Consider the following 17,007-nt stretch of genomic DNA (forward strand, 5'->3'; position numbering starts at 1 on the left):
TATTTAGTTTTTTATCATTTTTGATTATATTGCTTCCTTGCTCCTGCCTGGAATAAATCAATAAGGTCCGGCCCAAGTTTAAATAGGATTTTAGCCAATAATTTTTTAAACACTGGTTCTCACTTTGTTCTCATTTATTAATAAGATTTTGATGACATTCAGATCCAGGGACTGATTTAAACAAGGAAAAACGCCGATCATTTCAGGTGAAACCCAATTTCTAGCGAGCTTTCTTGAGTATTTCGGACCATTGTTGAAAGATCTTTTTTAAAGGTGTTTTTCAACTGGAATATGAATGTAATGTATGAAAAAGTATGCTGGCCCACACGATTTTGTGAAATGCTCCAACTAGGAGGCTAGAAAGTACCACTTCATATGGACTGGAACTCATAGGGCTCAACCCAACATTCCCAATACTGTTTTTTTCAAGAATTTGGACACTAATCAGATATCTGTGAACGCCAACTTTATTTTCTTGGGTATTTCTTACCATATTCTGCAACTTTACACCCATCAGTCAAAAGTTTTTTTTTTTTTTTTTTTCACTGTGACACAGCTCAGCCCTTTCTTGCAAACTTGCAAACTCAGAGCCAAACGCGTAGCTTTCTGGGACTTTTTGCAATTATATAATGTCTAGTCAGTCGTATACTAATGGTCAGTCGTATACTAATGGTCATAACACTTACAGAGCGATATTAAATTGTTTTCATAACTTTTGAGGATATTGAAGACCTGGACCTTGGCTTCGACCATCTTCGACCCACCTCTAAAGATACGTTTTTCGCATAAAAGGTAAATTTGTAGGGTTCTTCTTCTAGTTGAAATAGTTCATTAAAATTGTAAGAGCATATTCAACTTAGTTTTCAATTCCATTATACCTCCTGACTTAATATGATTTTATCGGGTTAATAATGCTTACGTTGCAATTTACTCAAAAAGGTATCAATTGTTTAATTCGAAAGCCTGGAAAGGTCTTAAAAATAGTTGTGAAAGTGATGGGGGTGCGGCACTACTAGTTCATTGAACACAACTGTATATGTACATACAAATGTTCATATATACACACATACATACATATGTACATGTGTATAAATATTCCATAAATATATGTACATAAGTATAGGTATTTCTTTGTGAAAAAAACGACGAATAATAAAAAGCTGGCGGTCATTAAATATCAGAATCAAATTATTCACGTGCTCGTCGATTGTTCACAGTCGTGTCTTCTAACGTTTCAATAATAAATAACCGAGTCCAATCGGCAGTCTTGGAATCTAAACCGACATCGAACCACAATCAGCCACACACCTTCACACATGCCAATAGGTGTCAAGTAGCCTCTGCCCCACAGATGTACATACATATGTACACACATACATATGAATGAATGAATTGCCCGAATGACTCCCTAGGTGGCAGTATTCTTGGCCCGTTCAGTTTTGAATTAGTTTATAAACTAAATACAAATATGGGAACTAAAATGCGTTAGCTAATCGATTTCACACGCTCAATTTGAGCGGCGGCCCAGTGTCTGCCACAGGAGCCACAGGCCAGGGGCAGGGCCAGGGCCAGGACTCAACCGCTAGCCACATTGGCGACCGCAGAACGAAGTGGCTACGAAAGGTGGCACTCCGAGTCGATGCGAGAGACGAGTTCGCACAAAGGCCCGGGGTCACAATGGAAAAGCAGAGTCAGACGCAGAATCAGACTCAGAATCGACTTTTCTTTTGACGCAACTGCCCGAAATTGGCCCGCTCGTCATTATTTATATGCCACTTTCTATGCGGACAAAGCGAGGGAAGGTGTCACCCAGAGGTGTCGGGACAGGACAGCCACATCCACAGCCCCAGCCCCTCTCGCAGATCATGGCGAAGACGTGCCGCAGTCCTTCCCCGTCTTTGGTTCTATTGTTTCATTGTTAGGAACATCGAGTGGCTGCTTGGCCGTGGTTTATAGCGAAGATGAAAACGGGTAGGGACTGTGGATAGGTATAGGGAGGGGGTATAGGGAGCAATCCTTTGTCTGTGGCGACTCAATAAAGAACTTATTGTGGACAAATTTCGACATTTTTGAAGCGCTGTTTACGGTTTGGTTTGTCTCTTCTGTGTCTTTTCGGGTGTACATACATACATACATACCTACATATATGTATGTATGCCGTTTGTCTGGCTGGCATCAAAGGACATGCTTGACTTTTAACAGGAATCAATTTATTTTATGCGAAATAATCGTGTTGATGGCTGCCTTCTCGCCCCTTTTTCTCCCTAGCACAGCCTTTTTCTCACTCTCTCTCTCTATCTCTATCTCTATCTCTGTCCTGTTTTCCCCCACTGCTGGCATTTGGGTTGGGTTTGTGGCCGCACCAACCCTGGCCTCAACCCCCTAACAGCGTATTCCGAGGGCTGTGACGGGGTTTGGGTCTTCCCTTGGAGAGCATAGGCATAGGTGAAGAAGGGTGGAAGTAATTTTAATTTATGATGTCAATTTACAGTAGTTTTTGCGGTTTCCCCCGCCAGACACTCGGATATTGTCACTGGAGCAGGCGCAGCATACATATCTGATTGGGAATGAATTTCGCTATCTTCGCATCCAACTATCAGCGAACGGCAATCAATCAATTTGCCAAACACTTTACATTACTTCTAGAGGGGTTTTTTTTGACAAAAAACACACTTTTTGTGAGCAGTTTTTATTGTGCACTTGGAGTGCAGTTCCGCAAAAGCGTAACAGCCAAAAATCGTTGGGCGATCAATCAAAACGAGCTCAATATTTTGCAATCTCAACTATTGCACAGCCCTCGGAGGACGTGGGCCATGGACTAGCATCTGCAAGGTTGATGGAGGATCGTCAGATCCACGTTGTACTCCTACAACGAGTCAGGGGCAATTCACTCCACATCCATTCATCAGTCATCCGAGGCCATTCAGGAATTTGCCATCCATTCATCACGGTCAGGACGTATACTCTCCATAGAATAAGAGACGACCCAGTGTCAGCACTTGACAGCTGACCAGGACCCGGGGCCGTTAGGTAAACATGAATTTATCGGTTATTATTAGCACCTTTCAATCATAATTGCACCGTAGGAGTTGCCCAACTCCGGCCCAGACTCAGTCCCAGTCCCAGTCCCAGTCCCAAGCCCAGTTCAATTGCCAACTTCCTACCGTTTCTTTGTCCTAGAAAATCTTTGCATCTACATTTACATTCATCCACAAAGGTCAGTCGGCCCGCATTGAGATGATCATGTGTGTAAAGGCTTTCCAGCAGTGGCTCTGGCTCGGTCAATGGGCAACGCAACGGTAGCATTGTGTGCCTTCTGGAGAACTCCCTGTCCATTGTGGCACGTCTCTCTTCAATTTGCATTTGACTTCCCCGGCCTGTGGTGGGCGAGGCAAACCACTTATGGTCCTAACTTCTCGGCGGGAGTGCTGCAGTTCTCCGTCCGCCGAGCGGTTCAACGGCTCGGTTTGGCAGGCGGATCAAGGCTCGGGCCGCTCCAGGATCCTCCCAGCCGATTTACTTCCTGGCTCGGAGGGAGCGTGCCGGAGCCGGCAATTGTTACAGATTTGCACACATTTCTTTTGCACTTTGCACTTTGCGCACGCTTGCACAAATCTCTCAATCCTAAGGCGATTTCCTCCTGTAAATCTGTTGCAAGCTGCAAAGGAATGTCACACGGCCAATTGAATAATTGAACAATAGAATACGAGAAGTGCCAAAATTCAATGAATTCTCATGCATTCAGATTCGAAAAAACAAAATTTAAAGCGTTTCTTAATAAATACATATCTGCATACATATTTTATTCTATACGTGAATAAGGTTGGAACTGATATATTAATGTATTTTGGAACTCTTAATACTATATTGCATCCCCAGTAGTCAGGAGGAATACAATTTATTTATTTGTTGAAAATTGAATAGGGTTTGTTGATGCAAATCAAATAATGCATACAAGAATACGTGACATACCAGGTCGTAAACGCCTATATTTTATTCTACGATGTACGACATCCTCTCATAGTTAGTTGCCAGAGAACTGGCAGGAAGAAGTGCCACAGGGTGTCATTTGGTTGACATTTGGCGTTGGACTTAGCTTAACTCGGTCGCTCCACCTCCAGCGCCCTCGAACGTGTTGTAAGCCGGCCATTGCCGAGTCCGCCTAATCCTGGGCAGGTACGCAAAATACCGTTGTTATTTGTACCGTGTTGGTTGTCTGTCGGTCGCCAACGGATCAGCCATCAGCCAGCACGACTGTGACATTGTCCGAGGGCGAATATCTGTTAATAATGGAACGATTACCCCGACGAGGTCAACACTTTGCATACAAACAGACAAGCAGATTGAGGGATAGGATCGAGAAGATCCATCCATACGAGGATGTTCTACGTATGTTCTATGAACATATCTGCATATTCATATTGAAAAGGCCGCAGGACAAAGGCTTGTTCTTGCCCTTGTCCTTGTCCTCGTCCTCGTCCTCGTCCAGTTTTCAGTGATTAGATGAACTGCTCTACAAGCGGATTATTGGATTTGAGGTTAAGTGCGTTTTCAGTGATTGCAACCAAAACGAAGCGAAATTGAAATGTTCCGAGGATTTTCACAACTGTTTTGACTTTGTTCCCCCTCCCCTCAGCTGCGGCGGCGAGCTGGCGACAAAAAACGCGCTCGAAACGCACTCTGTGGGCGGGGCGAACGACGGAGAACGCCATTGCCCTGCCCTGCAGCTGTTCTCACGCGTGCATACGCACACACACACACACACACACACGCTCTGCATGCGCAAGCGAGAGGGAAGACCGGCTGCCTTGGCATGCCCCAAAGCAGCGTAGAGGAGTGGAGTGAAGTGGAGTGGGGCGCTAGCCGCGTGCGCCGGGCAGTCGCGTTTGTGTGGGAGAGGACTGATCATGCTCCTCGAGCGTGGTATTGGTATTGGTATTGGCTGCGAGTAGCGAGGAGTGGGAAGGGCGCTGGACAATGCCTGGGGTTGCTTTTGAGGCGAGCCCTTTAATGGACTGCCGCGCGCGGTTTCTGCGGCGTCGTGACACGGGATAAATGTGAATCGATATCTGTGTGGTGCGCCGTGCGCCTGTGTCCGACATCCTTTTGTTGCCACGCCACTCTATTGTGCCTCCTGGTTCCCTAAAAGAGCAGCAGCGTACGCGCCGCATCTTGGCTCGCTGGCCACAGAAATTGGTCGAGTGCACTCGCTCGAAGCACTAATTTGATTTATGTACATATGTCTTCCTATTCGAGTGCCGCCTGCCCTCGTTACCCTCCTGAGTGTGGTTACATTTTAGCTTCCGCGAAGGACAAAAAGAGACGCACTGTTCCAGCCGCCATTCACACCCATATCGGCGGCAGATGGTCCCGATTCGGGGTGCCCCTGCAACGCCCAGCCAAGCGCCCCTTGATGCCTCCCTAGAACGGAAATCTAGGATCCCAAACTTTTGCCAAAACTTGAATAATGAAAATACATTTAATGACCTACTTTTTTCAATTATATTTTTATGAATTTGTGAACCGTTTTAGAATATCCTATGGAACATGCCATGAAGTTCAAGCACCACTTTCAAACTACAATATTTCATTACTTGTTATGAAGATTAAACAGCACTAAATCGAACCCCTCTGGATATTTGTGTAAAACAAATATTGTGCAGTTTTATTCTCGTATAAGTGAAGAATGGAAAATCAAAGGTTTTCAGCTGAAAATAGATTTAAAATGTACGTTACATCAAAAAAGTTAACATCCTAAAAGGTTGTTGTCTTGTTTACATATTTATTAAGTAGCAGTTACACAGCAAAAGAAATGAAACAATAAATTACAAATGTCGATTAATTGTGCAAATCATTGTCAAGTGCAATATCCCACTATTGAGTGATAAAATCCCAAGATTTCTACGAACTGGTACTGGTATTTTACTTAGCCGAATTTCTGGTCAATAAAAATTACAAATTGTGTCATTAGCCTCTCTGTTAAACTATGTGGAAGAACTTTTGTCAAGAATCTATTTTGTAATGGGATATAATAATAGAAATGGAAATCACGACTATTATACCAACAATCAATTGCTAATTTTGCTGGTTTAAACTGGATTCGACTTAAAAGGTAATACATTAAATACTAAACAGCACGGAAATGTGTTTATATTGAATTAAAACGGACACTTGTGGCATGTATGTACATACATACATATGTACTCATATGTAGTACATTTAAGAGGCATAACTTGGTGTATGCTCTTGCCACGAGTAGGTACATACATACATACATATGTACATATGTAGGTACATACAGCTGTGTTCAATGAAATAGTAGTACCGCACCTCACAACTTTCAAAACTATTTTTAAGACATTTCCAGTCATCCAAATTAAACAATTGATAGCTTTTTGGAAAGCCTGAAATGTACACATTAGTAACCAGAAGGTATGCTGGAACATTTGCATTCATTTGCATTCAACATGAAATAGTAGTAATTATTTTAAAAAGTTAAAAAAAACCACGAAACTTTAATTTAAACCTATATTTCATGAAATAAATGTTTGTTGAGGTTTATTATTTAGTTTTTAATCAATTTTCCTTTCATTACGACCTTACTCCCGCCTGGAATAGGTCAATAGGGTCCTGGCCAAGCTTCAATACAATTTTAGCCAATATTTCTTGAACCACTTGCCCTCACTTTGCTTTGGTTGCTGGAATTGCAGTTATTAAAATGTATTTGACATTCCCCTAAAAGATTTCGGTGCCATTCAGATCCAAGAACTGTGTTGGGCAAACCCGATCCCTGGCGAGCGTTGAAAGACTCTTTTGAAAGGTATTCTTTAACTGGAATGTAAATATAATGTATGAAAAAGTATGCTGGCCCACACGATTTTGTGAAATGCTCCAACTAGGAGGCCAGGAAGTACCACTTCATATGGACTGGAACTCATAGGGCTCAACCCAACATTCCCAATACTGGTTTTTTCAAGAATTTGGACACTAATCTGATGTCTGGGAACGCCAAACATGTTCTCTTTGTTATTTGTTACCATATTATACAACTTTACACCCATCAGTTAAAGTTTTTTTTTTCACTGTGACACAGCTCAGGCATTTCTTGCAAACTTTAGCTGTATACCCCTATACTCTCAGAGCCAAACGCGTAGCTTTCTGGGACTTCTTGCAATTAAATACTGTCTAGTCAGTCGTATACCAATGGTCATAGCACTTACAGAGCGATATTAAATTGTTTTCATAACTTTTGAGGATATTGAAGACCTTGACCTTGCCTTCGACCATCTTCGACCATCTTCGACCAACCTCTAAAAGATACGTTTTTCGCATAAAAGAGCAGTTTTCAGACATCTTCTTTTAGGTAAAATGGTTAATTGCAAAAGTAAGAAAACATTCAACTTAGTTTTCAATTCCATTATAAATCTTGGCTTTAGTTTTTAATCAAAATCTTAACTATCCTCTACTGGAGCAAACAATGCATTTTTTAAAGCTCCAAAAACAAAAAAATACAGCCATGTCCAAACATTTCTTTCATCAAAATATTTAATATAATAGATTAAGCTTACTGATGGTGTCCTTTTTGAATTGATTCGTTTTAAATTTAGCACATACATATGAGTACATACTCATAATCACAAACTTTCGTGGCCCATAACAACTAAACGCATAATGCAAAATGTAACCAATTTTGTTGTAGATAACAATCACTTTGTCCTAAACAAATAGGCAATACCAGAAAAATACAAATGAGAAGGTTTTAAATAGCGAAAAATACAAACCTAACGAGAAAATACGTGTGAGACACTTCTTATTCGTCAAAACTTTGACACTCGGTACTCAGGACATTTTACATTTTTCTAAATCTGTCATCTTCATCTACATCTAAATAGCTTCTTACGCCCTTTTATCTTGCCCCACGGTCGGACGGACAGACAGACTTGATGCTGATCAGGAATATATATACTTTAACGGGTCGGAAAGGGTCGTTTCCTTCTGTGTGTTACACATGTATGTATGTACATACGTATGTACTTCCATCTTGTGAACAAATACAATATAAGTACCTTATTTACTCTTCGAGTACCGGGTATAAAAATATAAATCCCTTTTTAAATTTTAGGAATGAAAGTGGTGCTGCAAGGCAGTGGCATATGCAGACGACGTTGTCATAATATTCACGGAAAATTTTCCCCAAACACCCTGCGATCTTATGAACCCAAAACTCGCGCGATTGTCAAAATGGACAAGATCGTGCATGTAAATCCCTCGAAAACGGAACTTGTACTATTCAACAAGTAAAAACAAGTACAAAATTCCGCCTCTCAACCCACCAAAACTAAAAAAATTTAGGCTAACCCTTCGCGCAGTGTCAGTTACCTTGGGTTGGTAATAGATAAGAAGCTAAATTGGAACCTAAACACAAAAGAAAGAGTGAAGAAGGCTTCAATTGCCAAATACACTTGCAATTGGGCCTTAACCCACGCATAGTTCAATGGATATACCAAGCTGTAGCCAAACCAATACTGCTCTACGGAGTCACAGTATGGTGGTCGGCTCCGTCAAAAAAGACGATCGCCGCTCAATTGGCAAAAGTCCAACGAACGGCCACTCTCTGCATCAGTGGCGCTCTCCGCACCACCCCGAATGGTGCACTAAACGCCATCCTATGACTGCAGGGCATTTACCTTGCGGGAAAGGAACAGGCAGTAAAGGCAGCAATACGTCACAACCCCATGGTTGTCCTTAGGGACACCAACGTAGTACCTCACAGAACGATCAGTGACAAATTGTCGCAAATCTCTACATGAGATGGCAGAGCAATATGTTATTAGCTTAATACGGGCCCCGGGACACCAGGACATTAAAGCGGACTCCATAGCAGACGAGTTGGAGGAGGAGGAAATACGTATGCTCAAGGCCACTTGTAAGCTTATTATAAATGGTATTATGCCCAGCAAACAGACAACACTTGGCAAATGGTTCCAATGTGTCGCACCACTCTACAAACGTGGACTGACATCGCGAAAAAGCGCACCGCTGAGCCAGGCTAATTCAGTTTGGAGAGGTGGATCGCTGCCTCACAGGCCATTGGCTAATATGCAACCACGCAAATGGCCTTGGTGCTATAACGACTTCTGTCGTTATCTGTCGACAGTGGAACATCTCTTCTCCTATAGGTCCCAAGAAGAAGCAAACGTTGCGAGGGAATCGGGATGGGACCACTGCTGACACCGTGCAAAGCGGGAGGAGGCGAGGAGTGGATCCAAGAGGAATCACAACGGATTTTGACAATCTCGACAAGCGCCGCACCCTAACCCAACTAACCTAAACCTATTCTTGATCAGCATCAATGGCCGAGTCTATGTCTGCTTTTCTGTCCGTCTGGCCATCTGTCCGTCTTGTTTGACGCCTGACAGTAGTAGATTTAGAATTTATACTCAAATTCTCGACACTCTGGCTAAGTCTTTGTGGATGTTTTAGCTCCGACGATGCCAGACCATGACCATGGCTACCAAGATTTGAGACTTGACTGATGTGAATGTTACCAAAGTTGTATATATGGTTTCCGACAGAAGTTCTACAAGTGGGCTTTTTACTCTGCTGGGACCGCTAGGGCACATTAATATCAACCTAGGGAGCTAACTCTCATTTCGTTGAAAATACAAACATATTTTATGATCTAAGAACCCCCTAAAACGTATGTACATATGTATATGTAAGTATGTACATACAGTTGTGTTCAATGAAATAGTAGTGCCGCACCCCATCACTTTCACAACAATTTTTGAGACCCTTCCAGTCTTTCAAATTAAACAATTTATACCTTTTTGAAAATATTGGAAAGTAAGCATTATAAACCCGATGAAATCTTATTCCATTTGTATTCCATCTTCTTGTTTTACATGAATTTAGAAAAATACCCATGAAAACTGCTGTTCAATAAAATAGTAGTGCTGGGTGCAAGTATTAAAAAAAAATTAAAAAACAAATTAAATCAATTCAAAAGAGTTACCATCAGTAAGCTTATTTTATATATTGAATATTTTGATGAAAGAAATGTTTGAATATAGCGGTACTTTTGTTTTTGGAGCGTAGAAGTAATCATTGAACGGTCCAATATGGGAGACTTTAGAATTAGACTAAAAACTAAAATCAGGAGGAACAATGGAATTCAAAACTAATTTGAATGTGCTTTTACTGCTATATTTAATAGTTTAAACTAAAAAAAGCACCCTGAAAAATGATTTTTTATGCGAAAAAATTGTCTTTTAGTAGATGGTCGAAGATGGTCGAAGGCAAGGTCAAGGTCTTCAATATCCTCAAAAATTATGAAAACAATTTTATATCACACTGTAAGTGTTATGACAGCTCGTTGACGAATGACTTCATATTATTTAATTGCAAGAAGTCCCAGGAAGCTACGCGTTTGTCTCTGAGAGTATAGGGGTATACAGCTAAAGTTTGCAAGAACGCATGTGGCTGAGCTGTGTCGCAGTAACAAAAAAATACTTTTGACTGATGAGTGTAAAGTTGTATAATATGGTAAGAAATAACAAAAAGAATAGGTTTGGCGTTCACAGACATCAGATTAGTGTTCAAATTCTTGAAAAAACGGTATTGGGCATGTTGGGCTGATCCTTATGAGCTCCAGTCCACATGAAGTGGTACTTCCTAGCCTCCTAGTTGGAGCATTTTACAAAAATGTGTGGGCCAGCATGCTTTTTCATACATTACATTCATATTCCAGTTGAAAAAAAACCTTTGAAAAGGAGCTTTCAACAAGATAATGATCCTAAATACTCAAGAAAGCTCGCCAACTGGGTGGGGAAATTGGGTTTCATCTGAAAAGATCGGCGTTTTTCGATGTTCAAATCAGTCCCTGGATCTGAATGTTATCAAAATCTTATGGGGAAATGCCAAATGCTATATAATAAACGCAATTCCGGCATCCAGAGTAAGGTTAGAGCCAGTGGTTGAAAAAGGATTGGCTAAAATCCTATTGGAGCTTGGGCAGGACCTTATTAATTCCTTCCAGGCGGGAGTAAGGAAGTAACTAAATCAAAATTATTAAAAAAACTAAATATTAAACCTCAAGAAACATGTAGCATATGAAAGATAGGTATTAACTTAAGTTTCGGTTTTTTTTTCGATTTTCAAGAATATGGAATGCAATTAATCCAATATTCCTTCTGGTTCGTAATGTGTATATTCCAGGCTTTCTAAAAAGGTATCACTTGTTTAATTTGGATGATTGAAAATGTCTTAAAAATAGTTTTGAAAGTGGTGAGGTGCGGCACTACTATTTCATTGAACACAGCTGTATGTACATCTCCACTGCCAAGGAGTACTTTAGGTAGGTTACAGGCAGCTGTTCTTCACGGGGGGTTCTGGCTAGTACGCAGCTAGTTCGGCTTGGTTAAACTAGGTTAAATTAAATGTTAATTCATTCATTTGATATCGAAGCGAATGGAGAATGTAGAATGTGGATGTGCACAATCGCAGTTGCCAGCACCGTAAGCCTACTGCAGGTCATTAGAAACAAAAGCGAAATCATTTGGATGAAGTACTTTGCATTGTTCCTCTGACGCTAATGAATGCACCACGGGCTGGATGCACTACGGGCAGCCTTAGGTAGAAATTCTAGTTCGAAGGTGGTTTTAATGCCCCTGTCATAAGGGAGATTTCATTCACGACTTGGAACGCGGTGTGTCGATGGATTCATATTCATTCATAAACTGGGATTGCCAGGATTCGGAAAGGTGTTTATGTGGGATCAGGTAGAGGTGTCTGAGGATCTACGGTGTGCGGGTTCGGCGAGGGGTGGTGAGGCTGTAAAAGCTTATTTGCGTAGGCTAGCACTTAGTCTTGCAGCCGCCTTGGTGCGCTATAAGTGCTGGGCATTTCCCCCGGTAGGTTCTTTAAGTAATGAGCGACGGAATTCCCGGCCACTCGTCTCGGGGCCCGAATCTCGTGGCTGAGGCGTCGGTGTCATAAACGTCAACCTACCTAGGACAATGCGGCACTCGTAAATGGCAAGAAAGGAAGTTATAAAATAATTAAACACCGCCACCGCCACCGCCACCGCTGGCCATTGGCCATTTCATTCATGGAAAGTCTGCTGCTGTGAGCCGCCACGCGTAATTAGAGCAAACAGATTCATAGTTCAGATAAGCATGGGGCGGCATATTCATATTTCGATTAATTAGGAAATTTTACACGCACACGTTACCCGTACACCCGTTACCTCTCACACACATGGAGAAGGTGCGGCTCTAGACAACGGCAGACACCACGTGATCGGGGAAAACACATTGAACATACTTACTCGTACTCGTATCCTAACCAAACTTTGGCTTGCAAATGGAAACTTGGGAACACTCGCACACATCGACTGTTTGTCTTCCTCCGCGTCCGACATTAGGCACGATGGATTCAGTTGGATTCAGTTGGATTGCATGTCTCGGTTAGGCCAAGATTAGCGGGCGACCGACTCAATCCGCAATCAGTTAAGTTCAGATCAGATCAGATCAGATCAGATCAGGCTGAATACTCGCACATCCGGCTCTGGGGCGGATAAGTACGCCAGGCTTATAAAGTGGATCACTCCACGCTATGGACTAGGTGTGATCTTTATAGATCTCCACGATCACGTATTGATCAGACTGCGATTAGATTAACAACTGGCATGGATAAACGATGACGATCTTCCCTACATGAACCGGTCTGCCAGCAATCCCCTTTTCCATGGAATGGAAATGCTGCTGCAGTATTGAATTCGATTTAAAACAGTTTGTTCATTGGTCTCACAAATCAAATGTGTTTTAATCGAATCACAAAGTAATTTACTAAATTCAAGCAAAGAGTACCAAGTTCATTAGATAATCTCTTGGATACAATTAAATGTCTCTTGGCATAATCTCTGCACAAGCGTTACATATGTACATATGTAAATACATTCGTACATGTACAGATGTACAGTTAATTCAAACATTTTGTAAATTGTTTAATAGAAAAGTGATACAAATGTTTCAATTTCGTTCGGGGCTGCTAATTCTTTACACTTTCTGTGCAGACGGTTGCTTACATTTTACTAAACATTCATTAAAATACATGTGTACATGTATGTAGAATTTAAATCAATAAATACATATGAATGTATGTATATACATACATACATACATATGTACATATATAGGATTTCTGAAACCTAAGATCCATTCATATTTATTTGTCATGGCAAAGCCAGTTCTCCATTCTTGCTAAACATTTCATAAGAGACTCTACAGATAAAGTGATTTATTCATTACTTCTGATTAAAAAGCATTTGTATCCTGGCTAAAAATAGATTTTAGAATCGGAAAAATACTCGTAAGTGCATGCAGTGCTGTCGAGTATTGCCCACAATATTTATATTTACTTACACTCGAAACTTCTTGTACAGTTTCCCTCTTTGTTTTTGTATCAGCAACATCTCCAACGGTTATATATCCATTGTGCGTTTTATCTCTTCCAATTAATCTAGTCCCAGAATCCCGAATCCCGAATCCCGCCAGGGCATACGCCCTCCGACGGCAGTAAAGTTGCCACTGTCGACCCCCACCCAAGCCGGCTCATCCCCAAATAATAAAGTTTAGGCAAACTGTACTGGCAGCTCTCTACACGCTCAAACCTCTTCTGTAGTCCTCGGTCTCAAGCCCCCCGGAAAATGCGTCGACTGTGGGTTCTTATGTACAGCTGTGCACGTATCTGCGAAGCCTTAGCCCTTGGCCCACACTTTGCATATTTGGGCGGAAGCAGCAGCAGCAGCGGCAACCCCCAGGAAAAGCACAAAGCACTTAATTCAATAATAAATTGCCACCACAAGAGGCGGCGAATCATCAGCCGGAGCGGAGTCAGGAGGCCTGCAGATAACCAAGTCACGAATTTAGCACAGTAACCAAAAGGGCGGAGAGGGGAACGCAGACCAAAGAGCAACGCAACTCAAGTCGAAGCCAAGCCCAGTCGTGCCTCACGAAAGTGGGACCGTGTGAGAGGGGAGGGCCCTGTGGCCTGAGGGCATGGGCTTGCGGTGGGTAAGCGGAAAATTCATAATCGTGAATGCTTCAGTTAAAGTTGCGCCCAAATCCGAGAGCCACCCCGCAGGGAATTGTCGAGCAGAAATAGATAGATATACCACAGGGGGGAAGGGTGGTGGCAGGGCATTAAAAACGAAAGTCAAGGAAGCTGCCGAAAACTACGCAGGACTCAACACACGTATATGTATATGTATATGTATGTATGTGTATTTATGTACATGCGTACATAGTAAATTATGTACTGGGAATACTCTGCGACCCTGCGTGAGCGGCCATATTGTTGTGGTGGACGAAAACAACCCTGAAGCGTGCCTCTCGCTCGCACAGGGGCAGCGGCGACAGACAGACAACAAATCGATGAATGAAGCGACTCTTTTGTGTGTGTGTGTGTGTGTGTGTGTGCGTTTGTAGGTAGAGCCGCCCGTAGGCCCGTGGGCTGAGCAGAGCAGAGCAGAGCAGAGTCCTGCCTTGCTTGCTCAATGAACGAGAGAAATCTCTTTAAATGGTGCGCCGCTCGGCCAGAAGAGCTCAGTTCGAGTCGAGATCTTGCAGCGCACACACAGCTCCGGCCCCGTCCATTCCATTCCATTTGTTCCAGACCAAGTGTGTGTCCCCCAACCAAAAAGTGTGCTCCCGGCTCCCGTGAACCGAAGAACAAGAGAGAGAGAGCATCGAAATGTCGACTATTAACCTGCACCCCCCGCAAACGTACTCGCGCTTGTTCCGTCCCTGGGATACGCAGAGGCAGGCACAGGCACAGGCACCGGCACCAGCACAAGCACCTTCAACCGCCCCACCAACCAGGACCGTGAAAAACGAGCCGGACACGGTTACCATTAAAACGGAGCTACCCAGGAGCAGTTTCGGCCACGACAGCGACCGCGACTCCTCCTCCTCCTCGTCACACAGCAGCAGCAGCAGCAGCAGCAGGAGCTGCAGCAGTAGCAGCAAGTCCAGCTGCGATGATGGATACACTCGCACCTCCACCCCCCTGCTGGATGTTACGCCGCAGCCCGTCTTCCCGCATCCCTCGTGCTCCTCCACGTCGGCATCCCCGACTCTGGCGCCATCCCAGCAGATGTCGGCGCAGCATTCGACCCCCTTCATGCCGGCGGCCAGCGATCTCTACTATGCGGCTGCCGCAGCTGCAGCCGCCGCCGCCGCTGCAGGCACTCCCGCCGGTGCCGCTGCTGCTGCTGCTGCCGGCTTCGGAATGGATCCGTTCACGCTCGGTCTGATGGAGCAGGAGTACGCGCGGGTGATGGCGGAGGACGCCCAGCTAAAAGCCCTGAACGCCCGCAAGCAGCGCCCAAAGAAGTTCAAGTGCCCGCACTGCGACGTGGCCTTCTCCAACAACGGCCAGCTAAAGGGACACATTCGCATTCACACCGGTAAGTCGACCAGAAAACTCCAGAACGAGGCATTCCGAACTCACAGATCCACCTTTCCCTCTTTCCCTACTCCAGGCGAACGGCCCTTCAAGTGCGACGTGGACACTTGCGGAAAGACCTTCACCCGCAACGAGGAGCTGACGCGCCACAAACGCATCCACACTGGACTGCGTCCGTATCCGTGCAGCGCCTGCGGAAAGAAGTTTGGTCGCCGAGACCACCTGAAGAAGCACATGAAGACGCACATGCCTCAGGAGCGCCAGCTGGGTCCGGCCATCTTCGTGCCAATGTATCCATATCTGTATGGCTACTAAAGACACTGAGGGAGCTCCAGCTCCAGCTCCAGCTCCAGCTCCAGCGATCTGTGAAGCGCTTGCACGCTTTAAAAACGCTACAAAGCCCTTACGCAACGACAACATAGATAACGATAGCGACTCAATGCCGGCCAATACTCAATTTCCCATCTTGGATAGATCTACCTCAGCCGTACCTGGCGCAATCTAGCGCACTCACTAGCCGCCAACAACCTCAGAGTCTCAGAGTCTCAGCGTCTCAGTGAGTAAGAGAGAGAGAACCCGATGACCCTCGACGATATATGCAAATATTGAGATATTTATTTTTTAACTCATATTTACACAACGTGACGCTACGTGACGAGTTAGGAGCGTAGCGTACAAAAGAGAGGAAATGGAAAGAGAACCGAGCACTTGTGTAAATACCTCCTTAAGTGATCCTTCCTCATATGCTAAGCGGTTAAGAGATTTAAGAGATACATAGATAGATACTATATACCTGTATACACAATCTTTACTAGATCTAAGCAGATTTTTCACATTTTACATATATGTATGTATGCTGAATACGCGGTTACTAGCAATATACGATTTATGCCTACACACTTAGATATAGAATCATAGTTAAATATTCAGAGCTGCATTATACGATTTATGTTTACACCATGAAATACAAATCTTCCAAAAATCAAATCATTTTCATGTTCGTTTTTCCTAAGCCTTCCAGAACCACTGAGGATATTTGAAGCACCTTCAGATCTTCGGGGAAAAGTTTGATCGGCTTTTGGTTCGGCAACGGCACTGCCGAATGAGAGCCCATTCAATGGAGCTCCATTTCGCCATTTTGTGCGAATATTAATTACTGTTTCTGTCACTTCCCGCTAACCAGATCATTTCAAAATCGACCAAGTCATGCCGGCAGCATCAAAGCGAAACCTGCTAATGCATTCATGCTCGGCACCAAAGGGTTGGCTTTGCTTTGAATGCACAAGTCATTTGAGCAGAATCTGCCAAAAAATCCATTCATTAAAGTGCAGAATAATCCATTACGGTCAGGCGGGGCCAGAACGGCTGAAAGTGCGACTGCCTTCCCCTTCCTGGATAAATGCAATCCTTCGTTCATTGTAAAAGGAATGCGAATCAAAGAGTCAAAGTTCTCCATTTCAGTTGGCAGAGATCGCCGGGCAATCATTTCACACAGTTTCCCACAATCTCCCGCAGCTCACATTCATATCCCAGAGCAAT

The 17,007-nt window shown here is 43.5% G+C and overlaps 1 protein-coding gene across 1 annotated transcript; it reads left to right on the forward strand.

Annotated features, from left to right (window-relative positions):
* Nucleotides 1-14,654: 14,654 nt before the first annotated feature.
* LOC117897124 (transcription factor Sp5) lies at nt 14,655-15,803 on the forward strand. Its single transcript, XM_034805776.1, has 2 exons — nt 14,655-15,469; nt 15,545-15,803. Exons 1-2 carry the CDS (start codon nt 14,755-14,757, stop codon nt 15,781-15,783), a joined length of 954 nt encoding a protein of 317 aa, XP_034661667.1. The 5' UTR covers nt 14,655-14,754; the 3' UTR covers nt 15,784-15,803.
* The last annotated feature ends 1,204 nt before the right edge of the window (nt 15,804-17,007 follow it).

The sequence above is a fragment of the Drosophila subobscura genome, chromosome O, assembly GCF_008121235.1.
Source record: "Drosophila subobscura isolate 14011-0131.10 chromosome O, UCBerk_Dsub_1.0, whole genome shotgun sequence".
Classification (NCBI taxonomy): domain Eukaryota; kingdom Metazoa; phylum Arthropoda; class Insecta; order Diptera; family Drosophilidae; genus Drosophila; species Drosophila subobscura.

Coding starts and splice junctions, on each gene's coding strand:
- LOC117897124 (XM_034805776.1), top strand. CDS start 14,755: ATGTCGACTATTAACCTGCACCCCCCGCAAACGTACTCGCGCTTGTTC. Junction 15,470..15,544: donor ACACATTCGCATTCACACCG/GTAAGTCGACCA, acceptor TCCCTACTCCAG/GCGAACGGCCCTTCAAGTGC.